Here is a 26,167-nt window from a genome sequence, read left to right as displayed (position 1 = left end):
AAAGCCCACGAGGCAGAACACCCTCCAGCGCCGGTCTGCCCCACGGTACGTAACTTCCGATAACGCCCTGTTATTGGGCGTCACCACGGAGCGCCGCCTCTGCCGACAGCTTATTGGAGAAGCCGCCCTGCGCGCTGCAGTGGGGATTCTCGGCGCACGTCGCGGTAAAGCGACGTAGCACTAGTCTTTCGGCGTCCGCCAAACCCAGACTCTGGTGCAGCAACCCTAGTCCGATAGCGTTGGGGTGCCCTACAGACCGGCCAGGTAGGTAGGGTTCTGGCCGGCCCGCGGGCATCCCCCACGGGAGGCGCCCCGCCTAGGGCAGGACTGGACCTAGGACCCTGGCCGCTCGGACCACACGGACGGGCCCTCGTGAGCGCCCACTAAGTGCAGGGGACCAAGCTAAGCATGTAGGGAAATTGAGGGACTTGCCCAGGGTGCCGTGCGTGTGGACGGACAGTGGGATGCAGTCCCAGGTACACACACGTCTCCAAGTTGCGATGCTTGTGCGCTGTTTTCGCCTCACGTCCCGGCGTCTTTGCCTAGGCACCCTTTGGCAGAGTTGGGTGGAGCTTGGGCTCTGCTGCAGAGAGGTAACCGCAAAAGCGCAAGGGTCACTTTCTGACTGGGTATCTTTGCAGGTGACGGCTCCTTTTTAGGCATCAGTGCCACCGTCTGTAAAATGGGGCTCACTGCCCGAGGGTATATTGGTAGGACCAGGTGAGAACCTGCAGTCTGTGTGGCCTGCGGTTATCTTGGAGAGCAAGTGACCAGCCTTATCCCTGAGGTGACAGCCAGCAGGGGACCAATCCTTGAGCATGGCCTAGAGCAGGCAGGGTGTCTGGGCCTCTAGAGGGTCTCCTGTTGGAGGTCCCTACTTCTCACAGAGTCTTCTGGGCTAAAATGCCCTGGGGGTGAAGGTGGGAGTGGGCTACAGCTGGATTGTCTTGTTTGCACACCACCTGAGCTTGGATTCAAGTCCCAGCTCTTTCCCCTCAAAGGAAACCTGGGAGAATCCCTTAACTTTGCAAAACCTTGTTTTTTCCATCTGTAAAATGAGGCTAACAATACCAGCCTTCCACAATTATCAGAATAAATCAGACGATGTGGATAAAGCACTTAATGAGACCTGGCATTCAGTGGGAGCAGTAGCTGTCAAATATACAGGGTCCAGCAGGAGTAACGTCTGCTCTAGTGTGGTTGGTAGGTACGTGACTGTCTCCAGTGAGATGGACAGCAGTTTGAACATTTCACCTCTAGTGTCCTCAAGTGTGGTGTGTTTATTACAGAATTATATGCTTAGGATTTTGTGATAATCAGGTGTGTTATTTGTGCCAGACCCTGTATTTTAGTGGATAGAGCGTCTGAGTGTGTGCACTTGGCTAGGACAGACTTTATCAGTGGTATGGTTGGACCTGTGACAGACAGGAGGGCAGGAGGCTTCAAGCCCTCGTTTTCTTGTCAAACTCATCAGCCAGCACAGCGGTTAGCTCGTACCTGGGTCTAATGCATCTCTAGATGAACAAGGCAGATGGAATGATTGGGGTGAGAACCAGGAGTCTGGGACTACCTACACATGCCTGAACATAAAGACTTGTTTTTTAAAGCAAGGAACCAACTATGGAAGGGACTGGTTGGAGACCAGATTTAGGTTAGAAACAAAACAAGATGAATGGGTTTGTTTTTGAGTGCAGCTTGGAACTTGAAACAAGGTGTGAGCCCTGTTGATACCTTCTAGGTGATTTGAAGAGGGAAGGCACAGCCACACGTCCTGAGCTTGGCAATCGCCAAGCTTTCCCAAGCAGTGAAAAGTCAAGCCCCTGCTTCTGCAGAGAGTAGTGGCTAAGAGCCTCTGTGTGCCAGGCACAGTCAACTCAACAGTAAAAGAGACAGACGAGGCCACAGAACCAGAGAGGAGGCACCCCCTCAGACTGTTGCTTCTCAGACCTAGGCCCTGCGCCTTGCAGCCTCCCTCTGGCAGCGTGTGCTCCAGCAGGAAAAAGTAAATATTTACTCTCTGAGGAGGGAGGTGGGGGCTGCACCTAGAAGGTGGAACAAGAGGATTATGGCTTGATAATGTCAGCAGGGGAAAGCATTTTAGTAGGAGGGTAATAGGATCAAATTGGCAATTAAAGATGGTTTGTGGCGGGTGTAAAGCCAGTTTTCCCAATGGTTATTTGCATGTGACTTGCTCCACTCTTATCTAACTCCTAGTCCTGCTTGTTTTAGCCCAGTCCAATTTAGCATCACTTCCTTAAGAAATCAGACAAGTCTTCCTCCCGGGAAACCAAACCAGCAGGTAGCTCTTTTGTCAAGGAGCAGAGTAGCCTCAGCTTTCCCTCTTCACTTACTCTCTTAGTGAAGAGCCTTAGAAATCTTATACGACAGCAGCCTCATTTATAAAGAGGGAAACAGGCCCAGGCAGGGTGATTATCCCAAGGCCACAAAACTCCACTTCATCACGCTGCCCTGATCACACTTGCAGGACCCTGATTGTCACAGCAGAAGTCCCCTTGCTGAATTGTATGGCATCAGCTGTTAACATCAGTCTTCCTTGTGAGCAGGATGGCAAGGCTGAGTGTGTCTGAGTGACACTGTTTGCGCCAGTGCCAGGATGGTGCCAGGCAGTGTACGCTTTCAGAAAGCACTGGTTGAAGGAACGCTGGACCCCCTGGCACCTAGCTCAGAGCCTGACATGATGTATTTGCTCCTTTAGAAAGGTGTCATTGTGTGCATTGAACTGAGCGAAAAACCACCTTATGAAGTGCGACAGGATGAAATAACTTACAAATCCAGACCCCTTCCATGTGGTGTGCCAGGAGCTTGGGCTGGAGCTCGGAGGGCCTGGGGCTGCAGATGAAGGGGCTTTGGGCCCTGACGAGCTTGCCAGTGCCCTCTGTGCTCTGCAACCTGCTTTTTTCTCCATAGACTCTGATGCTGTTCCCTGTTAGAAAAAGGTTGCTCACAGCTCTGCTGCATGCTCAGTGGTGGCCCTTCCAGCCCTCCAGACACATGAGACTGGTGCAGTTCCAGGCACCCCACCTGATGGGACCTCACCTGGGCCTGGAGTCAGGGAATGGTGGGGGGGTCATCAACCTCAATGCCTTCGACCCCACACTGCCCAAGACGATGGTGGAGTTCCTGGAGCAGGGAGAGTCCACTCTCTCAGTGGCGAGAAGGTAAATCTCAGCGGGTATCATCACCCTGTGGTGGTTGCCCTGTTTCCCCTCTCTTTCCTCCCGCCCCCTCCTTGGCCTGGGAAACAGGACCAGCAGGTAGCTCTTTTGCAAGGGAGCAGGGTAGCCTCTGCTTCCTTTTCTCATGTATTCTCTTAATGCAGAATTTTAGAAATCTTATATGACAGTAGCCTTGGTTTATAGAGGGGGAGAATGAGGCCCAGGGAGAGTGATATCCTATCCCAAGGCCACAGAACTCCACTTTATCGTACCGCCTTCTCCGGGGGTGAGGTCACTGCTTGCCGGAGGGGTCTGGGACCTGCAGTCCTAAATGGCACTTTGGGAAGTGGGGGGACTGATTGGACTCTTGGCTTCTTAGGGGAAAGAGGACTGCAAAGAAGTTTTCTTACAGATTCTTGGGTTTGGGCTAGATTAGATAGGGACTTCTGAAGCCAGGAGCCCTATGGCATTTGTTCTAAAGGTACTGATGGACAGTAAGACCACTCTGAGGTACCATTTGTTCCTTTTAAACTGGCAAAAATACAAATGTTGAACCGCACACAGTATGGGTAAAAGCATGTTTCCTAAACTTCGTGTTCTCCCAAGGTTGGAGCCTACGTCCATATCCCTGGAAGGGGTGTGTCTCTACAGTACACTAATATGTAGCCATAATATATTGTTATGGTGAGGTCTTTAAAATATGTATATGCTACATTTTTAATAAGGTGTATATAGTATGATGTCATTCATATAAAGTGAGGAGAGGAGAAGAATAGAGTAGCTGTGAAGAGCTGCACAGGACACACTGTGTGTCTGAGGCTGGAGGAGGGGAAGAAGGGGTAGAGGAAGAACCTTCTCAGTCACTCCCATCTGCGCCTTCCAGATTCCCTTACATGGATGTGCGGTACCGAGCAGGGGAAGGAAATCCAACTGGGTAAATATGAAACAGTGCTCTGATGTCAAAGGATAATAGTTGGCCTTGATTTTCACATTAACTCTGACTCAAAAATGTATTTTAAACAGCAAAACTTGTAGCAGGACTGCTGGCCTGCCCCCAACCAGCCCCCCTCTCGTGCTCTGGTCTCTGCAGGGCCTTGGCTGCCCAGTTGCCAGTCCTTCCACGGTCAGAGGTGACCTTCCTGGCTCCAGTCACACGGCCAGACAAGGTGGTGTGTGTGGGCATGAATTACGTGGACCACTGCAAGGAGCAGAACGTGCCTGTGCCGAAGGAGCCCATCATCTTCAGCAAGTTTGCCAGCTCCATCGTGGGGCCCTACGATGAGATCGTCCTCCCGTCTGAGAGCCAGGTCGGTCGGTGCCTTCCCACTGCCTCTTGCATCACTGGGGCCATCACAAGCGTGCACGGCACCCAGCTCAGTAGTGCATTAAACAGAAACCCAGGGACAGTGATGCGGGGCTTATACAGTAATGAGACTGGCCTCAGGAAAAAATTAGTAGAAGAGAGACCTTTCCATTTATTCCCATTTGGAGTATAAAAGTAATATACCTTCACTGTAGACAGTCCTAAAATTTAGCATGCATCTTCTAATAAGGACAATCTCCTATATGAACAAAGTAGTGTTATTACAACCCAGCAAATTAACAGGAATAATCTCTAATGTATAGTTCAACTGAGAGATGACTTTCAATTTGGGTTCTGTTTTGTTGTTTCTTTGACGACTCAGGATCAAACAAGGCCGCACATTGTGTTTGGTCATGTCTCTTTAGGGCCTATAATCTACAGATCCACAGGCATCCACAGCCTTTTTTTCAGAAAGGCCCAGTTAGTAAATATGAGACTTGCAATGCCAGATGGTGTCTGCTGCAACAGTTCAACCTCGCCACTGTGGTGTGAAAGTGCGTGGCTGTCATACAAATGAATGAACTTGGCTGTGTCCCAGGAAAGCTTTGTCTGAAGGACACAGGCAGCGAGCGGGGTTTACCTGCAGGCTGTGCTTTGCTGACTGCTGGTCTCTGACCGCAGCCTGCTGCCCTTTTCTGTCATGATGCTGACGTTTGAAGTCCAGGCAGGCTGTCTCATAGCGTGTCCCACAGTCTGGATTTGCCCGATTGTGTCCTCATGATTAGATTCAGGTTAAACATTTTGTCAGGAGTTCTACACAGGTGCCTCAGTCCATTTGGGCTGCTATAACAAAATAGACTGGGTGGCTTATAAGCAACATTTATTTTCCACAGTTCTGGAGGCTGGAAGTGCAAGGGCAAGGTGCTGATAAATTTGGTGCTTGGGAAGGCCACTTCCAGGTTCCTGATCATGTCTCCCTGTTCTGGGAAAGAAGGTCCAGGGAGCTCTCTGGGTCTCTTGAGGGCACTAATCCTATTCATGGGCGCTCTGCCCTCATGGTGATCACCTCCCAAAGGCCCTACCTCGTAACCCATCACATTGAGGGGATAGGTTTCAACGTAGGGTTTGGAGGGACACACAGGCAGTCTATACAATACAGATACTGTATCTTCACACTGCATCCCACTGGAGGCTCCTGTCAGCTGCCTTTTAAAGCTCGATCATTCGGTTTGCTTGCTGTTCACTAGACCTCTCCATTGGGAAGGTGCAGTTCTCTGGCAATAACCTACCTGCAGTTGCTGGAGACGTGGGACTATCTCACTGCCCCACCGTTTTCACCCCGGACCCCTGGTCATCTTTACCTGACTCCATTATTGCACTGGGGTTAGAAAACTGTGCTTTTCTATCGTGCTTTCTCCTCTTTATTAGCTGGCATTTTGTGAACAAAGGAGGCTGCCTTTTTTTTTACTCCATTCCTTTAGTATCACTGAATTTTTTATTTTGATCCAATATGTTGTAATCCATCATTTATAGTCTTCCTAATATGCAAATGATCTCAGTTTGGCCAGTGGGGCGCTTCAAGTTGGCCCCATCCCCATCACTTTTTGAACACTTTCCTGCTTTCTGTCCAAGATACACAGGCTTATTTTGTACTGCGTTGGACCTGGGATTAATCGTTTCCCCGAGAGAACCTGACTCTTTCTAGTGGGTATCGATACTAGAGACCAGGTGCGCATCAGGTGTGCTCATAGCCACTCTGGGTCATTCAGATCAGCCAGTTTGAAGGGTTAGGTTGCGTCTGTTTCGTAGCACTGTGCTGATTCGGGAAAGGCTGAGTAATTTTCATTTTTGCGGCCCTATATATTTTTTGTGACTTGCTTATTCAAGCCTTTTGCCCACATTTATTTTGGCATGTTGGTCTTTTTTACCATTTCAGTGAGTTAATACATTAAAGCACTGGAATGGTGTCTGGCACACGGCAGGGTTAGCTGTTATCACTGGGTATCCATCATTTTTTGGAAGTATCAAGAGTGACTTTTACATTCAGTCCCCAGACCAATGTTGGTCCTCTAGTCACTGTGGGAACTGTGCTTCCATCCAGTGGTGCTGCCTGCCATTGTCGAGGTTTATGGGTCTACAAGTCAACCCCACACTCCCCTCTGTTTTTATTATGACTCTAGGCCAGCAACTGACCCCATGTTAGAGGCCCAGGCTGAAGACATGGCATGCAGCCCCCAGCACCAGACAGGCCCCAGGGCCAGGTGATTCACTGCTCCTTTCCTGCTTTATAGGAGGTGGACTGGGAAGTGGAACTGGCCGTGGTCATTGGAAAGAAAGGCAAGCACATCAAGGTGAGGTTGAAGGAGTGGTACCCACTGTCCCTGGTCTTGGAAAGTGGTCAGCTGTGGCACCTGCCTTGTCCCTTGCCTAGCACCTTTGGTGAGCTCTGGCTACTAGTGTGGGATAAAGGCTTTATTATAGGGTTTGATGTCACTGTGACCTAACCTCCAATCTGGCCAAATCCCTTGCCCCCCCCCCCCNTCCCCCCCCCCCCCCCCCCCCCCCAGGCCACAGATGCCATGGCTTATGTGGCTGGCTTCACTGTGGCACATGACGTAAGTGCTCGTGACTGGCAAATGAGACGCAATGGAAAGCAGTGGCTGCTGGGAAAAACCTTTGACACCTTCTGTCCCCTGGGCCCTGCCTTGGTGACTAAGGACAGTGTAGCAGGTAGGTCTCTGACAGCCCCCCTGACGACTCTTCTTGCTCTGGTCAGATATGTCAAAGTAAAGAAACAGCAGCGCTCTCGAAGTGGGAGTGTGGGGGCAGCTCGATGTGGAGCCCCCTCCCCAGCTGCCTTTCACTGATTCCTTAGAAAGCAAGTCTCAACCGGGCCACAAGCACATGCCCTCACCCCCTGGAAGACCACAGCTGCAGAGGTGGTGAATCTGCATTCATCGAGTGCATTATAAGAACAGTGCTCCCCTGATGGGTGGTTGGGCTTCCTCTACCTGCCACCATCTGGGAGAGTCCTTAGGCCGGAAGGAAGCAGAGCTGGCCCTTGGGCATCACAGAGACTGTCACAAAGCCCGTGCATTTTCTTTAGTCAGGGAGATGGAGAGGACCAAGAGGATCTTGCCCAGCCACTATGACCGGGGCCACACTGGCTATCAGCAAGGGCACCAGGAGCCAGGAGGGAAGAGGGTGGTGCAGAGGGCAAGGCGTGGCCCTTTAGGTTGGGGGTGTGTCCGAGGGTCTTTAGCCTCACACCACCTTGTTCAGTCAGTCAACAGTCAAGTTAGATTGTGTTCCAGCTGCTCTTAGAGGGTGTCTTTGTGAGTGTGCAAGATGAAAGTTAAGATAAATGTGTGGTTTGCCAGGATACTTACTGGTGGGCCACCCCTGCCAGAGTCAGGTGCGGGGTCGCGCTGTCCTGCTCATGCCATTCCCCTGCTGCCTCACAGATGCTGATGCTTTCACATCTGCATTTGTCAGCCTTTGCTGTGGACAGGTGTCCTTCTCTTTAAGGCAGAAAACTGCCATGTGTCCTCTCTCTGGAGGGGAGCTCCATGGTGGTGTTTCTGCATTTCAGATCCACACAACTTAAAGATCTCCTGCCGGGTGAACGGGGAAGTGGTCCAGAGCAGCAACACCAATCAGATGGTGTTCAAGACACAAGAGCTGATAGCCTGGGTCTCCCAGTAAGTGGGGTGAAGCCCTGACCTACACAGTCACCTGCAGCCAAGCTGAGCCTTCCATCCCAGGCTCTGGCACCTCAGCTCCTGGTCTCACCTGGCCCTTTTGCCCCAGGTTTGTCACTGTTTACCCCGGGGATACCATCCTGACAGGGACCCCCCCAGGTGTTGGTGTATTCAGGAAACCTCCAGTCTTTCTCAAGGTAGGTTGGCAAAAAGGAGGGAAGGAAGAGGGACCCAGAGGCCTGGCAGGCTTGGCTCAGACCTGAGAAACCCAGGCCTGCGCATGTATAGATGTGTGTGTCAGGCTGAGGACTGACCACCCGCGGCCACTCCATTGCAGAAGGGCGATGAGGTCCAGTGTGAGATTGAAGAATTGGGTGTCATTATCAACAAGGTGGTGTGACAGCTCCTGCCGCAGGCCCTGGATGCAAGATGAGAGGTGGGGTACCCGCTCCCCCTCAGCCCTGTACAGTTCCAGCCCACTCAAGGCTGCTCATCTAGGTAGAGGAGGAAGAAATGGGACTCTCCTCTTCAATAAACTTAGTCTAAAGCAGCAGCTTGGCTCCTGCCTGTCTTTTAAGTTTGTTTCAGGGAGCAAGAGAGAGCACTGTCACGGCGTGGGGAAGGAGAGCAGACACTGAGAATCTACACCAAAAGACAATGCTCGGCTTGGAAAGAGAACTTGTCCAGCCTAGTCCCCTTGTTTATCACACCAAAGAACAGAAAGTGAAAGACAGTAAGAGACAATCAAACCTCAACAATTTTATCGGCCAACCAAGGGTTTGCAGGCCTCTGGCTTCTGGCTTCAGGGCTCAGCTATGTTCTGGGGCTGAGAAGTCTCGGCACAGACTCCTCCCCACAGTTCTAGTCACAGATGAATTGCCTGATGAACTGTTCCAGCTTTTCCTGATTGTCCCGGCTGGTGAAGGCAGGGGACAGGTGGAGCATGGGGCCTGCAGGGCTGGGTGTCTGCTGCAGCACCTGTGCCATGGAGAAGGGCTGCGAGCACTCACCATGGGAGATTCCTTCAGTGAGACCCCTGGCCCTAGGCCTCAGGGTTTGAACAGTGTTTCCTCAAACCATCCCCAGCACCCATCCTGGGAGCAGAATGAGGCAGTGGCTTGGGAAACCAAGAGGGACAGGAAAATCATCTCATCTTCTCCAACTCCTGTCACCACACCTGTTCTTGAGGAAAACCCGGGGTGGGCACAGGTGGGCTTCCCTGAGCAGGTCTATCAGGTGGGAACAGGGGGATAGGAGGAGGATGAGAATGGCCTCTCACCCCCAAGTCTCTGAAGGTCCAGACAGCCCTGATGGCAAGACTTGGGTCTGCACACTCTGAATGAGAGAAAGAAGTGAAGCTCTAGTGGGTGCAGCCAGCCACTGGCACAAGCTTCTCTTCTCACTGGTAGAAGAAACTGCCCAAGACAGGGCGCAGACTGCACCCAGTGGCGCTCTCTACTCTGCAGCCCTCCTTCCTGGAGTGGGGCTGGCAGTGCCCAGCAGAGGGCAGCAATCGCCTGCCTCCTGGGCACCACCTGGCTGTTTGGGACTCACCGAAGGAGCCATCCTCCTGGGCAGAGGCCTGCAAGAACTGGAACAGCTGCTCCGCATAGCATGACTCTGTGGAGCAGAGGAGACTTAGGCCCAGCACAGGCAGAGCCCTGCCCTGAGCTCTCAGCCCCTCTCTGAGGACAGCCAGGGAGGGGAGTGCGGGCCTCACCTGTGTCAGGCAGCTGGCCATGGTGGAGGAATGTGGCAGCCTGCGCGAAGGCCTTGAGCAGTGGGCTGAGCAGGCGGCACAGGAAGAGGAAAAAGTCGGGGCAGCGAGACTGCTGACTGAGCTGAAAGGGGACAGGCCAGTGAGGGCAGCTCCCACTGTCTCCCTACTTCTTCCTTCCCTGGTGGCTTCTCCCAACGCACCCTGAAGTACCGGCCCTCTGCCTCCTCGAAATCATCACTGTCACTATCAGTAAAGTCCCCACTTGGTTTCCACAGCAGCTTGGCACTCAAATGTTGTCTCCCTGTGTCGCAGGCCTTCTGGTAACCTGGGGTCTGGGGGTCAGAGGAGACACTGGTCTCTGCCAGGCTGGTCAAGGTTCAGCCCCGAGTCCCCCAGATCAGGTAGATGGCAGTCTAGGCACATAGAGGTACAACCAGTAAAAGCAGACCTAGGAGCCCACACAAGACCTGCTGAGCAAGGTGAGAGACCTGTAGGGTGAGAGGAAGTAGGCACCCACCCTCAAGGGCCACAGCCCTATGGATAAGAAATGTGGGGGCGGGAGGAGTGCAGAGAACCTCAGAGGTACAACTGTGCAGTCCTGTCATGACAGACACACAAGTCCTAAGGCACAGAGCTGCAGAGGCAGGACCCAGGCTTCCCTGTTTGCTTGGCCAGAGGCTGCCTGCCCCCACAGCACACACAGGGCAGCTGTCAGTTGGGGTGTGAGGCTGAGAGAGGCCAGATCCAGGCAGGAGCTTTGTCTCCAGCGGTTCTGCCTACCTCCTCAGCAACCAGGAGCCCGCACTGGATGAGACGGTCCAGCACCTCCTGACAGTAGCAGTAGGAAGACTGACAGGGCTGGGGAGAAAGGTGTCTCTGTGGCCTCAGGAGAGCCAGGCAGTGGGCAGGGCAGGCACAGCCCTGCCACAAGCCAGGGATGTGTGGGTCTCGGGGCTGGGGGGAGGCCTGACCTGCAGCAGTAGCAGGTCCTGTGGCAGCAAGTGTAGCAGCAGCAGGACCTGGTGGTACATCTCCTTCTGGCTCAGTAGCTCAATGCCCTGCAGCTCCCAGGGCCCTTCTGGTGGCACTCTGCCTGCCAGCAGTGCCCGAACTGCACAGGCTGGGGAGGGGGCCAGGCGTGAGGAAGGAAGCCATCCCCTAACCCAACACCCGACCCCCTCACAGGCTGTCAGGACTCACCGCCCACGGCCTCACTCAAGAAGGCAGGCAGCAGCTCAGAGCTCAGCTGTGCCAAGTGCATGAGGCCTGGGCTGGACCGAGGCACCACCAGCAGGTCCCCCTGGCGAATGCGCAGCAGAGCCACGTGTGCCCGCAGCAGTTTCAGCGTGTGCCATACCAGGCAGCGCAGCTGACCTGAGAAGCCCACGTCAAAGCCACGGAGCAGTATTTCCTCCGTCAGCCAGGCAAACTCTCCCAGAAGCTTGGACAGGAACACACCCTGGGTGGGTAGTGGCAGGGCTGAGCAGCAAGGCCATATACCACTCCCCAGCCCCACCTTCCCCACCACACTGCCTACCTTCCGATGCTTGAATAGCAGCAGTGTCGCCATGATGGCTGTGCTCATCACCGCAGAGCTTGCCACACTGGCTGCAGCCGGGGTGGAGGGACGTGGCTCAGGGGCCTGGGCCCAGCAACGGGTTCTATTACCCAGTGTTTGGGCCAAGGACAGTCCCCTGCCTCCCTGACTGCAACCCTCCCACCGCCCCAGCAACTCCACCCAAGGGAAGGGGAGAGCAGGCCTGCCCGGTCCTTGGGGTCCACCCTTCCCAGTGGAGAACTGGCATTTGTCAAATGTGCTGAGACATGCAGGGAGTTCGGGGACCTTTCCTGCGCTGTAGGCCTACCCATCAACCCACAGCCTCTGCCACAGAGAGGTACCTGAGAAGACAGTTGTAATGAGCATTCTGTGAGAGCCCCCTCTGTGATAGGTACGGTGTGAAGTCCCTCGTGCATTTTCCCACTCAGTCAATGTTACTCCATTTACAGCTCAGGAGATCAGGCTCAGAGAGGTGAAATGGGGAGCCAAGGCAGGGCCAGGGTGACCGTGGGTAGGTGGCCTAGATCCCGGCATCTGTCCTTCGTACATGCTATCCTCTGTGGCTCAGGCAGCCATCTGTATGCGCTCATGAGGGGCTCCCTGGCTGCCACACTCCTCCTCACACATCACAAGTGGGTCACACAGGAGGGAGGGTCAGGTGCAGAGACCCATTTGGAACGGAGGGCTCTGACAGCCCACTGACCCAGAGAGGAGGAACAGCTCAGGACTGTCCCCAAAGGCCCAGACCTAGTTTCCCTTACCATTCCGGATGTGACGGCCCAGCCTCCTGACCAGGAGCTGGTCCTCTTCCTTGAGGGCCAGAAGGGGCCCAGTTACTGGGGTCCACTCCTGCTCCTTCTCAGTGTCTGGGATGACAGTACTGGAAGAGACAGAGGTGGCAGGACTGGAGGAGCCAGCCTACAGACGGTCTTGGGGAAGCCTAGTGCTTTCTCAGAAGAGAGTTTCCCCAGGCCAGCCCAGCCCCAGGGGGCCCTGTAACACCAGCTCCTTTCAGCCTCTGTCATTTCCCACACTCAGATTAGAGGCAAGGAGGGGTCCCAGGCACTGTTCTAGATGACCTAGAATATCTGGTGAGGGAAGGCTGGAGTCAGTAATGTCTGAGGCTCTGTGCTGAAAGACCACCTGCCATGCCCTGGGGGCCCACACCCACCCCTGCCCCTACCTTTGGCCCAGCACGATGGGCTGCAGCAGCTGCTCCAGGGTCTGCCTGCTGCCCCAACAGCTTCTGGCATTGATAGTGTACTCCTGCCCAGGATGAAGCTCTCAGGTTGCCTGCTTGCCCACCAGGAAACCTACACACAGCTCACAGGTAGGTGAGGCTATCCCCACAGTGGCAGTGATGGCCAGGCTGCCAGAGGCCCCAGAACAGACCTCAGGTCCTCTCAGCTTCGCCCAACAGACTCCATACCTGCAGGGAGAAGGGCTGGGACAGGTGCACACGAACGCAGGTCCGGGGGCTGCAGCACCAGCCTCGCAGGCTCCGCAGGACAGCCAGAGCTACTGTCCACAGCCCCAGTGGGGCTGTGGCCTGTGGGGAGGAAGAAGCTGAGGGAGCTGGCTCGCCTGGAGCACTGCTCTCTGCTCAACTTTATCTTGCAAATGGTACATGACCATGACTTCTCTAAGCTAATTTTCTCATCAGTGAAACGAGAAATCCCTCCCTAGTGGGGTTTTCTGAGGGCGAAACAGGATAACAGCATCAGCTTGGCAGGTGCCACAGGATGGCTGGGGAGAGCTCTTTTGCACCATGCTGACCCGAGCCCTGAGAGGCACTCGGCCACAGGACACAATGTACAGTGTCTTCTCTGGAGATGGTATCCACTTGGAGTCCCATGGGGCAGGGGGGTCTCACATGGTGTGCATCATGTGCATCTGGAACCAGGTCATAGGTGACGGCCACTGGTACCAGCATAGCATCTGGGACAATGCCTGCCTGGACCGCCTGGACCACCAGTCCCAGCCAGGCCTGGCCCAAGGCGGATAGCCAAGGGCCCTGGGTCCCAGGGGGCTCTTCCAGGAAGATAAGCAGGGGCTGCCTGCTGACCAGCAGCTGCTCCACGACCTAGATGGAGGTAGGGAGGTAGTGGCAGAGGCAGTATCAAGGCTGGAGCAGCACTAGGCACCTATGCCTTGGCCTGGCCCTATAAACACCACTGGGGGCACTCACCGCGTGGACCAGAGCCCTGGCGAGGACCCCCTCAGAGTTGTCCAGGGAGAGGTTGGCCTCTGGGGGCAGGAAAATCCCCCCAAGCTTCCTCAGCAGAGCTCTGTGGGGCACAGGGCAGACAGAGCCTGATGAGGGCAGGGGCCGGGAGATGGGACCAAGTAGGAGGTTAGGGAGAGCGCTGGCCTACCCAGGGCCAGCCTGGATTCTGCCTGAACGTGCTGAGGCCAGGCATGGCCCCAGAAGCTGTAGCTGACCATCTGAGCCCACAGGCTGGACTGGTAGAAGGTTGGGAGCTAAAAGGCCCGGAAGAGGGCCTGTGGGGAGCTGCTGCAGCACACCCCCACTCCCATCCTTACATATCCCTGCCCCAGCCTGGGGACTGCCATGTATGTGTAGGGCCACACAGCTTTTACCTGAGGACAGGGGAGCAGGCACAGGGGTCCCAAGCCACACGGAGCACTCCCAGGCCCTGGGAGAACAGCACAAAAGGCAGTAGGAGCCCATCCAGGAGTGACTTGTGGGTAGAGAGGAGGACGAGTGGCGAACCCTGCTTGGGGAAAGTCAGACAGAAACCCGTCTCCACCCTGAAGATGCAGGGAGCTGAAACCCTGCGCCTCCACACCCAGGTCAGCCACAGAGGGACGAAGGGTTCAGCTGTGCAGTTCTCCCTTGGAGCACATTTCCCAAAAGGAGAGCCGCTCTGCTGACAACCTTTAAGGTAACGCACTGGTGTAATGGTTGTTAAGACCATGACAAAAAGCCATGAGAGGAAGCCCATTGGAGCAGGGCTGTGAGAGACAAAGAGAAGGTCATCTAAGAGCAGTGGGGTTTTCCCACCAGGGGATGGGGCTGGGCCTGACTCAGGGCTTGGCCTAGCTCTGCTCCTACCACCCATCCCATTGGAGGGCAGGCTTACCACCTGGGCAGCCTGGCGGACCATCGTCATGTGGCCCTTGTGGAGCTGTACATTCAGGAAGAGGCGGTTCAGGAACCGCAGTACTGCCCAGCTGAACAGCCTGCGAAGCAGCAAGAACCAGTCTGAGGTATGGCGGTCACTGCCCACAAGGCAGGGCCCCCCACCCCCCAGCATCTCAGAGGGCCTCCAGTGCTGTCCCTATTTTACGGAAGAGAAAAGTGAGGCTCAGAGAGGTTACAGAAACTGCTGAGTAGTGCAGAAAGCTAAGAAATACTAGACTGGCAGACAGGCCTGACACCAGAGCCCAGGCCCGTGGTATGCTGATATACCTTTTTGCGAATTGCTGGGAAAGGTGAAATAAAAAGGGATGACTCTGTGATACAAGAAGGAAAGAGGACAATTGAAAGGGGCTGTCTTTAAATGAAAGCAGAAGAGTAGATGCAGGTAGCATGATGAGGTGGCAGACAAGCAGCATGCCCGCATCTGATGGCACGAGACAGGGCATCAGCTGACAGTGGGTAAGGCTGGGAAGGGGCCATCTGGACCAGAGCCTGTGCCCCTTGGAGAACTGCACTCAGAAGGAAGCAGGTCCACAGGGTGTTTTCTTCTCCAGCAATGTCTGGCTGCTCCGATACAGAGAAGGCAGGCTGCTGGGTTCAAACAGAACCAATTGTGTCCAGTGGCTCCTTCACAGGGGCATTATTATCGTGATGAGCCCTGGGATTGAAGCTGCACCAGGAGGGGCAAATGCCCAGTATAAAGGTGGCTAGGTCAGGGGACTGGAAGTCTCAACAGTCAAAAGAACTTTTGTGCCAAAAGTTGGAAGTGTCAGAGTCACCAACCTCCTCCACTTCCTATCCTTCCTCAGTTAACTTCTCAGCTCTGTCAGGACAGCTGAGCCTGACACACTGCACCCTGTGCCCTTTTTCCCTCCACAACTCACCCGTGCCCTCACTTTAACCGTCATCCCTGTGCTAAGGCTCTGCAAATGTATGCCTCTTGCCCCAGCCTCCCTTCTGAGTCCCAGGCTCACATAAACAAATGCCTCCACCAGCACATCAGGTGTCTGAAACTCTGTATCCAAAACATCCTTTGTGGAAGGAACTCATTCCTCCTGAACCAACACCCCCTATCCACATCACCAGGTACTTGGCCAGAAACCAGCTCACCTGCGAGTTTCCCCTTTTCCCTCACTGTCCCACCCTGACCTCCAGTCCATCAGTGAGTCCTGGTAATTTCACACTGGTCTCTCAATCCACTTGTCCAACCTCTACCACACCTCCCATCCAAGCCATCACCATGCCTCTCCTGGACTAATAAAACAGCCTCCCAGATGGCCTGTTCTCTACTCTTGATCCTAATTAATCTTGTTGTCATTCCCTACTTAATTAAAATCTTTCCATTACTTGTCACCACACTTAGAAATCAAAATAAAAACTTCCTGTATGGCCCTGTGTATCTGGTCCCTTCTACCTCTCATTTCATCCCCAATAGCTCACTGACCAGCTTCCAGCCACCTTGGCTCCATGAGCAAACCTGGCCCTTTCCTGTGGCCATAGCTAATGCTATTCACTCTAGTGGGACTGTTCTGACTTCCGTGCACCATTTCCCCCAAGACAGGCTCCTTTTCCCCTTTCCTCCCCGTCTTGCAAGTCTCTTCTTTCCCTCCAGGTGCTCTTAGCCCCAGTCCTATTCTGTCCCCGCAGCCATGGGTATCTCTGTTCTCTGACCTGTGCACCCCTTCATTCCCCTGGAATAGCACCTGCATCTAAAAGGAGCTCAAACTGTGCAGATGAATGTGAGAGGAAGCAGATGGTGACAGTGGGATGGATGCAGGAGGAAGGTTGGGAGCTGATAAGGTCAGGGAACCAGTCACCACTGCCCCTCTCCCTCTCTACACAGGAACCTGACCTGTGGAGATATGAAAAGACGAAGGGTGATACTGGAGTCTGGGCCATGACCAGGGGGTTCCTGGAGTGACCCCCAAGACATTCAACACCCAAGCTAGTAGTGGTGAGAAACTGGGCTGGAAGTTGGGGGCTGGCTCAGATCAAAGCTGCAACCCATATCCAACTGGTCCCACTGAGGAGCCAGCTGCTTTCAAAAGGTCTGTGTCCAGATCAGGGGCTCCCTCGGGCCCTCTGGTAACACACCATCTGGCTCCCCGGTGCATGGGCAGGGTCTAGTCCTTTCCCAAGCCCATTCAACACTCACTCTCCAGAAGGGCAAAGACTCTAGGGATAAGTGTCCCTTAGCATAAAGTTACCTGATCAGGAAGGGGCGAGGTGGGGCCTGGATGTGACCCAGGATGCGCTGTACCTCTTTCTTCACAAGGCCGGGCACCTGGCCTTCCCCAGCCCCTCCTGGGGCCCTTCCTGAGATGACATTCTGTACGCTACAGTGTAGGGGAAGTGGTGTCAGGAGAGGGCATGCCTCAGTTTGCTCAGGTCATTTCCATCAGCCCCACAGCCTCCCCAGAGCATGGCTTCCAGTCTTTAGCCTCCATTTTTAAGGCAGGAACCTAGGCAAAGCTAACATTCTAGAAACCGGGCCTCTCAGTTACCCCTGCCTAGAGCCTCTGTCATCCTTTCAAGGATCCTAGAAGTACCATCCCAACCCCCATCCCTGCCTCCTCACCCAGTGCTTTCCATGACCTTCTGTAGCTCATCCCAGCAGCGGGGTATGTGTTGCTCCAGGGACCACAAGAAATAGCAGAGCCTCCGAACCAGCCAGCCCCGAAACCTGAGCACAGCCCCAGAAATAGGGTGAAGATCTTTTAGAGGGTCTACCTCCCACTAGGACCCAGGGAGGGTAGTCCATGAGGGAGGGATCATACCCCAATCCCATGGCCTGGGAACACCTGAGCTTGGCTTATCACAGAGAAGGATGAGGAAGCACCTGTCCCATTCCCACCCCCTCATGCTGAGTGGGGCATCGATGCACAAAGGGCAGCCCATAAATGCCACCAGGAGGAACTGCAGGAGAGTTTCTGCCCTTCCCTGCCTCTCCTGCCTGTGGGTGCGCAGCAAAGGGCAGGGACTTCTTTCCCATTGGAGGAAGAAACTGACACCACAAAGCAAGGTCCTAGCAGCCCCACACCTCAGAGCCCCGCTTACCCCTCCTGCCTTTGATTGACTACCTGGTGTTCTCCTCCTTTACCAGGATCACATTGCAGAAGCCCAGGTCCATTATGCTTCTGTGGAAGAGGGACTCCTGCCCAAGAGAGGGCAGGGATAGCATGCATGACTTCGGGGGGCTTTTGCAAACCTGCAAAGGAGAGCCCCTGCTCTGTCTTCTCAGTCTCTGCCTGGAGGACTATCGTGCCTGCTAGGAGACAGGACTGTAGCACAGCATTTCCCAAAATATCCTGAAGCTCATTCAGGAAACAGGGTCCTGTGGTCAAAATGGAAGGGCTTCCTTCTCTACAGCACCAGCCACTTGGAGAGGGGCATATTAAAGTCTCTGAGGTCTCTAGTTTACTGCAGAGAACATACATGTAGCCTGGATCTCCACCAGAACTGTGGGTCTCATCAGTACCAGCACATGAGGCATGGACACACAGGAAGACCTCAAGTCTGTACTGAGTACTGGGTGACTCTGAGTGGGTGAGCCCCCCAAAATGAACAGCAGGACTGTGCAAGCATGCTCAGATCCCAGTTCTCTGGCCATACTCTGTTCTCTCAGGTGCCTCTGCACCTCCCTTCCCAACTCTCCTAGAGCTGTGAGCCAGCCCCAGGCCAACAACACAACCAGTACCAGTGCCTCCATTCCCCTGAAAGATAAGAGCATAGGCATGGGCAGGGAGGGCCAAGCCTAGAAGGACATAAGGGAAGCCATGGTTCCCACAGCCAAGATGTGCCAAGCTCCCAGGGTGGGGCTCAGCCTCACATTACTCACCCAGCTCTTGGGGGTGCAGGTCTGGCAGCAGCGACCCACAAAGGGGCGGTATTTCCCCAGGAATGGGGCAATAGCCTCTAGCTTCGTCCCCAAGCCTGAGGACCACTGGCTGGTCTGGAAAGTGGCCACGGAGAGAGATGGTAAGACTCAAGGTCCTTGGAAGAGGGAGGGAGCCTCCAAGAGTGAGGTGCTCAGGAGGAGAGGTGGGAGGGCAGAGGATATTCTGGGAATGGAAGGAGCCATAGTACCTCCTGGCCATTCTGGCTGCTCCTCTGCTGAGTTTGGAGTCTAGCTCCCAAAATGGAATCCATGGGGGCCTATAAGATCTGAGAAGGGCCACCTGCTTCTCTTCCTTTCACCACAAGACAGGAAGGATGACCTGGGGAGAGATGGAAGGATGGAGGGGCTACTGGAGTCTGGGCCACAACCTGGATTCCTGTGGTGACCACCAAATTTCCATCCCTGGGACAGGCAGACAGCATCCAGGACATCAGTGATGAGAAACAGGGCTGGAAGCTGACCAAAGTCATGCCCCATACCCAACTGGTCCCACCAAGGAGCCAGCTGTCCTCAAAAAGTGTCAGTGTCCAGATCAGGGGCAACCTGAGGGCTAACATAAATGAAATCAGTTGTCTTACCATCAATACCCACCCCGCATGTCCCAGCACAGATGAGGGCTATATGAGAGACTCAGACCCCTTCTTTGCAGAGGGAAAGAACAAGGCTGGGTTGGCAGGAAAGAGGCATGTGACTGCTGAAGAGGAACAGGACCATTGCTGCAAGGCCACCAGGTCCTGTCCAGCCTCTGTTCTCCACACAAGAGGATGGCCCTTCACCTACTCAACCATTACAGGAATAGGGGCCAGGTACTAGATGGGGGACAGCTGGGGAGTTGGGACATAGGGAAATACCACATAGATCTGTCCTCAAGGAATACTCTTAGGATTGGAGACCAGACAAACTTTTCCACAATACATCCCCTCTCACACCCCACTCTCGGCAAAAGATCCTGCTAGGTGTCTCCTCAGCCCCTCCTTCTCATCATATTCCTCTGAACTATCAGATGTCTATTCCATAAAGCAGCACTGAACCCCTCCTGGCCCAGAAATTAGGCCCTAAAAACTCCTCTACCCTGATCTCTCACCATATCCCTGATGCGTAGGCTGGTCTGGTTATTTACATTATCCCTGTCCCACCACACACTGCACATGCCCATGTGGGTGTGCCTTTCCCCTTCCTACCAAATTCTCCCCGTGGCTCTAAGTTCATGATGCCTCTGGATTATCCTCTAGGGTTTTCCCCTCCTCCTTGGTTCCCCCAGCCCAGGCTTGCTGGGCTAGGAGCCTCCTCCAGAGCTAAGGTTTCACTTCCTCAAGTCATCCAAAAGAGACCTGAGGGCAGGGGTTGCAAATGACTCATCTCTGACCACCAGTCTGCCTGCACCTGCACAGGTGAGGGACCCAGGAAATGCCAGATGACTGGCTGTAATGTCCTCTCCCAGAATTCCTCTGGGTCTCTCCTACTTTCCCTAATTACCACTATTTAAAACTATAAAGCTAAGTGGTACTAGGATCACAATCCCTGCAGTTGATGAGCTCTGGTAGACTCACCCCAAATGCACTTCCCACTCACAGACACTCGGCATGGGGAGCTCCCAGGCCAGCTGGGGAGTCCTGCTTGCTCTGCGAGGAGGAGGTCCGCTCCTCAGGCTCAGCCTACTTCTCTCTCAAAAGCTAACCCTAACGGGGCCAGAAAAAGTAAAAGACAGGGCCAGGGGTAACTCCCATTCACTAATTACGTCAACTACTTAGCTCACACAATCCAGAAGTCAAGCTCTGGGATATATCCTTCAGAACCGGGGTTCCCCAAATGGGGATTTGTGCCACCCTGTAGGTCCTACCTGAACACCCCCTCCCCGAGCTGGCAAGCTGGCATCCTGAGAACCAAATGTAGGCCACATACTTGCTTTCTGACACACACTATTCTGAAACTTGAATTAACATCATTTAAAACTAGAGAGCTTGTCAGGTTAAAAGTAATGGTTTTCAGCTGCTGCAGTTAAAGAAAAAAAAATCTCTGAGACCTGGCGTCTGTGGTGGGCAGCCCACAGGACTTCGGCGGGCAGAGCCTGGGGGCCGCTGTCCGTCTGACCCAGCAGCAGGCGCCTCCACACTGGCCGCCGTATCTGTCCGTCCACCTTTTGCCTGAACCCCGCTCACACCTAAGTGTGAAGCCCCCCATCGAAGGATGGCATGCCAATCTGTCCCCTGCGGAGAAGTGCAGTTCGCACGTGCCCACTTCGCCTGCAGGCCTCAGCCCGGCGGCCCCCAGGACTCGGCCCCACACCAGGCCCATGGCGCGCGGCCCCTCCACAGTCCGAGAAGGCGGAGGGCCCCGTCCCGGGAGCAGGGTCAAGCGTCTGACGCTGCCGCACGGGCGCACACACACGTCTAGGGGGACCACAGGGGAGGCCTCAGTGCAGCGGTGTCGCCGTGTCGCGGTGTCGCCACCGAGGCCCTCACGCCACTGCCGGCAAGGAATCCCTGCATGGCAGGCCCTCGGGGCCACGGCTCCTCCACCCCGACCCTCCCCACCAGGAGGGTCACCCAGGCGCCTCCTGAAGCAGGAAGGCCCCGAAAGATCCCGCGACCCGCCTGCACTGGCTGAGCAGTGACTCGGTGGGTCTTACCTCACACCCACCACAGACTCCCGCCAAAGCCGCAGCTTAGCAGGAGGCCAACTGCCGGGACTGGAGGCTCTGCGTATCCGTCGTGAAGGCAGCCCTGGGAGCCAATGGAAATGCACGCTGTGCCCGAAGCCCCGCCCCATAGCCCCACTCCACGCTGACGGAGAGCTGCTTGGGCACGTGATCCAGGGCCCAAGGCACGCTGGCTGGGCTGACTGGTGCGCACCGCCCGTGGTGGGCCTGGGGTGTTACTGAGTTGTGGCAGGGCGTGGGGACCTGCTGTGTTTCCCAAGCAGATTCCACGCCCCTCCCCCCACCACCCCTGCCTGAGGATCTCTGGAGATGTCTGCAAGACCTCAGGTACCCCAAACTTGGACAAGGACTCGAGGACAGCCTGGTTCTAATGAAAAAATTTTCCAACTCGGGCTGCTGGCTCAGTGGATTGTGTGCCTGCCTGCGAACCAGAGGGTCGCTGGTCCGATTCCAGTTGGGGCACATGTCTGGGTTGCAGGTCAGGTCCCAGTAGGGACACGTGAAAGGCACCCAACCACACACTGATGTTTCTCTCCCACTCTTTTCTCCCTCCCTTCCCCTCTAGAAATAAAATTTTCCTGATCTATACAAGCCGCTAGAGTTTAGGCTTGAGCAAAATTCTGAGTTGGGAACACCTAGAAAAGGCAGAGGATCACCAGAAGCCAGCATTGGGTCATGAAAAACAAATTAAGCCTCCCCAGTGTCATTTCCTTTGTTGATTAGCACTCCAGATCAGTCAGGGACTGCTGCAGTAACCAGATGCCTATTTCAGCTGGTCCTTGGCCAGTATTTATTTGTGTGGCTATATAATTAATACCTGACTCCTCTCTTGGCCCTAAGCTACATGTGCTGAGCTCGTGCCTCGTTTGACTGTTACCAGCACCCAGCAGGGGATCAGCAAGTAGCAGGCAAGCCATATAGACTACATGAAAGATGGAATAACTGGTTTGTTCCCATAGGCACCTAATGGGCTCACTTGAAATGCCAGAGAATTCCAGTTTGAACACTACAGCACTGCATAAGCAAAGCCACATTGGAGCCTGGCTGGGTCTGAGAGCACAAGGCTGGTTTACATTCCTCCCACTTTTCTGACTCACCCTCTCTGATGTAACTGCCTCTACCCTTCCCCTTCAGGGTATAGCCATCTCTCTCTTTTCCTGGTACCCCTTTGTGTCTATCTTCCCAGGCTGTATGTGTCTGCCCAGTTTAGCCCAAGTGTGTAATGTCCTTTTAGCACTTGCAGTATCCATTTTGTCTCATCTCCTTTGGTATCAGTGCATTGGCCACAGCTAGACCCTGAGATTTCGAAGCTGAAAAACAAAACAAAAACACCTTTATTTTGAAGTTGTAAGTTGCCTCCTAAGAGAACAAACTTGAATTTGGCCAACACCTGTTTGCTCTGGGAATTCCATCTGTTTAGGCAGTTGAGTTCTGCAGTTGTCAGTAGGGAGACCTGATGCTGAGAAGTCATCTGAAGACAGAGGCTTCCAACTGGAAAGATGGATGGGTTGTGATGGCGGAGACCATCTGTCCTCTGTTGTATTGTTTGTTTGGAAGTAATATGTTTTGTTTTTTATTTGCTACAATTTAGGTATTTCAAAAGAAGCATCACCTCTCAGACCTGGAACTTAACTGGGGTACCAAGGAGTCAGTGTCCTCCTCTTCAAGTCATTTGCAGAAAGTGTGAAGCTCCAATGTAGCAAAATCTACAAGATTGACTGTGGCTGACTGACCCTGGGCAAAACAGAAACTCTCCAGCCCCACTCAACCTGGTGTGGACTTTGGGAGCCCCATCCTGGGCTCAGGCCAGACCACATCACCCAGAATGTTCTGGCACATGTAATTGACACCTTGGGCCCTGAGGGATCAAGGCCTGGCATGTGGCTGGGGGCCTGTGCCCCCTGAATGGGACTTTCTGCTGTACATTATCTGGAGAAGAGGGCTTGGGCTGGCATTCATCTGGGCACAGGTGCTCTCACTCCTGTCTCTGGGGCTCACCAGGGGGTTGGGGAAAGGGACCCTTTCTGGGTTATCCCTCCAAGTCTACGAACTCAGCACAGTCACCTCTAGAAATAACCACTGGTTGTGCTCTGTGTTGTAGTTCCCATCCATTATTCCATAGCCTTCCATAAAGTCTTGTTAAACATAGCAGCAAACCACAGGCCACTTTCTCCACAGCCAAGATTGGCTGCTCTATAGAGCTCAAGCTCAAAAGCTTGAGCCAAGAGGCTTTGGGATGGAGGGTGTAAAGTTCTTTGCAATAATGGGAATCTGGGATTCTATGAAGGCCAGAGATGATATGAAAAGCTAATGGGCTGATGGCCTGAGGGAAAGGGTGTTTCATGCTACAGGGCTGTCCTCCACCCCAACAACTTGGACGATGTCCTGGAAGGCAGGTTTAGCTTAACCTTCTGGCAGTTGCCATATAACAAAAAGGAATAAAGGGTATTTGCCAACAGATTTAGGATTCAAAGAGATTTTGAGAAAAGAGAAATTATGACCAAAAAGACCCCCAACCTTAGAGAACCTGGTGATACCTGAGGGATGACAGCTCAGTAGTGTGGGCAGAAAGCTGGACTTGTTGGAATTTCTGTCCAATGGGATTCTTCCTTTCCACCAATTTGAACTCAAACACACTTAAGCCAAAAGATAATGGGTTGACTCACATAACTAGAAAGTATAGACGTGTTAGCTTTAGGCATGGCCAGATCCAGTGATCAAAACAACCTCTGATTCTCGTGTATCTGTACTACTTGTCTCTGCTTGGTTTTTGTCCTTTCTGAAGGCTCTCTCCTATACCAAGATGACTGCCCAAGACTCACCTGCCTTCCGTAGCAACCTTAGTAGAAAAAAATGCCTCTCCCTCAACATCCATATGAAAACCCCAGGGGAGACTCTGTCCTGCTCAGATCATCTGCCACTTTCTCAGCCAATCAGTGAGCCTACGAGGTGTGATGCTGTATTGGCTCCACCCTTTCCCTAACTGTATGCAGTGAGAGGGACACTGTGATTGACCCCCCTGAGCTGGAATGGAGTGTGGAGGGACTGTTCCCTCAGGGGAGGGATGGGACTGATAAAAGCAGCATGTCCCCCATGGTGTCTGCTGCTGACTTTCCAGCACTAGGCCGTGACATTTGTCTAGTCTCTGCTGTGTCCCAGGGCCCAGCACTGTGGACTCTTGATAAATACTTGTTGAATGATGAATGGGTCTTAGATTTTTTATTGAATGGGGGTGATAATCTGTCTACTTACTTGGCATGTTGGGGTGTGGTTCAATAAGATCATGCAGTGCATGGGCTTAATAAGCATGACTGATTCTGTGCACATCAGGGATGATGGTGAGCCAGCCAGTGTCACAAAGTGATGCTGACCAGCAGGGTTGGGCCACCGTAGAGGAAGCCAGCAGTTATTCTGTTGCTCTGTGATCTCCTTGCCCTTACCTCAGGCAAGGAGGGGCCCTTAGAAGTGTGTGCATTTCCTTCATATTACTTGGATTTTTTCTATCCAGAATACTTAAATTCTTTAACAGGGTTTTTTCTCCCATTGCCTAACTCGCTGGGAATGGAGGTGTTCTGAGGAACATTCCAGGCCCACTCTTTCTTCCTCTTGGAGATGTCCTCTCCAGCATTAATTTAACATATTCCATCCATTGCCTGCTAATTGCAAAGTGAAGTTTTACAGTCCAAGTAGAGTAAGCTTGTTCTCTTGGGAGGAGTATCAGTTCTCCCTAAATTTATCTATAGTGTCACTGCAATCCTAATAAAAATTCCAGCTAGATGAACTTACTCTGAAATGTGTGAAGGGAGAAATGTCTATGGATGCCTAAGCAGAAGGAGGAGCACAGGAAACTTGCCATCACAGAGATTCAGACATATAATAACATTGTTTTTAACCAATATGGTATTAGTGGAAAATCGGACAACCCATTGGGAAAGCATGGAGAGTTCAGAGATGGATCCTGGTTATAGGGGAGCTTAAGGTTCAATAAAAGTTGCATCAAAAATCAGTGGGGAAAGAGTTGTTCTTACTGAAGAATCTGGCTTTATAGACAAAAACAATGTAATCTCATACAAGATGAGTGCTGAGAAGGTGTATTAAAACGTCAGTGTGGGCCTGGCTGAGTGGCTTAGTTGGTTGGAGCATCATCTCATGCACCAAAAAGTTGTGGGTTCAATCCTCAGTCCTAGGTTGCAGGTTTGATCCCTGTTCAGGATGCGTATGGGAGGCGACTGATTAATGTTTCTCACATTGATGTCTTTCTCTCCCCTCACCTCCACTTCATCTCCCTGAAATCAATGAAAACATATCCTTGGGTAAGGATTTTAAAAAGTCTAAAGAAAAGGAACTGTAAACAGCCAAGTTGTAACATTGATAGAAAAAAGCATGAAAGGGAACATCTTTGAGACCTAGAGGGAGGAAAGGAGTCTTAGACAAAATATCAAAGCACAATCCATAAAGCAAAAAAGGGAGGCTTTGTTATGTCAAAATTAGAGCTATTTGTTCCAAGTGATGCATGATGAAATGAGAGAAGATAACATGCATAGTCTAAAATTTATAAGATTAATAGAGCCTCAGTATTCAAGGAACTCCTACAAATTAACAAGAAAAATAAATGGACAAAGATTATGAACAGGCAATTTTTTGAAGGGGAAACCCCCAAAGCCAAGAAATATATAAGGAGATGGCTAAAATCAGTAGTAGAGAAATACAGATTATAATAATAAGAAATCTGAACAGAGTTTTCTCCAAAGAAGATGTACAAATGGCCAATAAACATGTGAAAAGGTGTTCAACATCACGAGTCATTAAGGAAATGAAAATCAAAATCACAGTGAGATACCAATTCACACCCATGAGGATGTCTACTATCAAGAAAACAGAAAATAACAAGCATTGATGAGGATACAGAGAAATTGGAACCCTTGTACATTGCTGGTGGGGATGTAAAATGATACAGCTGCCAGAAAAACTATATGGCAGTTCCTCAAA

At 52.9% G+C, this 26,167-nt stretch overlaps 2 protein-coding genes across 6 annotated transcripts; one reads left to right on the top strand and one right to left on the bottom strand.

The window, feature by feature from the left end:
* Positions 1–126: 126 nt before the first annotated feature.
* On the top strand, positions 127–8,733 carry LOC118994178 (fumarylacetoacetate hydrolase domain-containing protein 2A). 4 transcript variants are annotated; one of them, XM_037056744.1, is made up of 8 exons: positions 127–264; positions 2,929–3,179; positions 4,267–4,483; positions 6,771–6,830; positions 7,047–7,209; positions 8,072–8,180; positions 8,290–8,377; positions 8,518–8,733. In XM_037056744.1, the coding sequence occupies exons 2-8, from the start codon at positions 2,935–2,937 to the stop codon at positions 8,578–8,580; spliced, it is 945 nt and encodes a 314-aa protein (XP_036912639.1). In that variant the 5' UTR covers positions 127–264; positions 2,929–2,934; the 3' UTR covers positions 8,581–8,733. The 4 variants fall into 4 exon arrangements, with proteins under 4 accessions (XP_036912639.1, XP_036912641.1, XP_036912640.1 ...); XM_037056746.1 differs by having other exon boundaries at positions 128–262; positions 2,973–3,179; XM_037056745.1 differs by lacking the exon at positions 127–264 and adding an exon at positions 279–476 and having other exon boundaries at positions 8,469–8,558.
* An 80-nt stretch (positions 8,734–8,813) lies between these two features.
* Positions 8,814–18,786, bottom strand: LOC118994179 (glycerol-3-phosphate acyltransferase 2, mitochondrial). 2 transcript variants are annotated; one of them, XM_037056748.1, is made up of 21 exons: positions 18,708–18,786; positions 18,460–18,573; positions 17,702–17,775; positions 17,200–17,304; positions 16,829–16,957; positions 14,563–14,662; positions 14,060–14,193; positions 13,647–13,746; positions 13,332–13,541; positions 12,888–13,007; positions 12,642–12,724; positions 12,220–12,338; positions 11,438–11,508; positions 11,101–11,359; positions 10,872–11,020; positions 10,681–10,758; positions 10,101–10,232; positions 9,901–10,021; positions 9,735–9,800; positions 9,460–9,515; positions 8,814–9,158 (listed from the first exon to the last, which is right to left on the bottom strand). In XM_037056748.1, exons 1-21 carry the CDS (start codon positions 18,768–18,770, stop codon positions 9,042–9,044), a joined length of 2,400 nt encoding a protein of 799 aa, XP_036912643.1. In that variant the 5' UTR covers positions 18,771–18,786; the 3' UTR covers positions 8,814–9,041. The 2 variants fall into 2 exon arrangements, with proteins under 2 accessions (XP_036912643.1, XP_036912644.1); XM_037056749.1 differs by having other exon boundaries at positions 9,079–9,515; positions 10,111–10,232.
* Positions 18,787–26,167: the final 7,381 nt, after the last annotated feature.

This window comes from Sturnira hondurensis, unplaced genomic scaffold (genome assembly GCF_014824575.4).
Source record: "Sturnira hondurensis isolate 20B ecotype Veracruz unplaced genomic scaffold, ASM1482457v3 Scaffold0009178, whole genome shotgun sequence".
Lineage (NCBI taxonomy): Eukaryota > Metazoa > Chordata > Mammalia > Chiroptera > Phyllostomidae > Sturnira > Sturnira hondurensis.
Note: the sequence above shows the minus strand (reverse complement) of the source record. Positions and strands in the feature narration are given on the sequence as shown.

Coding starts and splice junctions, on each gene's coding strand:
- LOC118994178 (XM_037056743.1), top strand. Junction 4,484..6,770: donor TCCTCCCGTCTGAGAGCCAG/GTCGGTCGGTGC, acceptor CCTGCTTTATAG/GAGGTGGACTGGGAAGTGGA. Junction 6,831..7,046: donor AGAAAGGCAAGCACATCAAG/GTGAGGTTGAAG, acceptor CCCCCCCCCCAG/GCCACAGATGCCATGGCTTA.
- LOC118994179 (XM_037056748.1), bottom strand. CDS start 18,770: ATGGATTCCATTTTGGGAGCTAGACTCCAAACTCAGCAGAGGAGCAGC. Junction 17,776..18,459: donor CCTGCACCCCCAAGAGCTGG/GTGAGTAATGTG, acceptor TCTCTTGGGCAG/GAGTCCCTCTTCCACAGAAG. Junction 10,233..10,680: donor GGCTCCTGGTTGCTGAGGAG/GTAGGCAGAACC, acceptor TCTGACCCCCAG/ACCCCAGGTTACCAGAAGGC.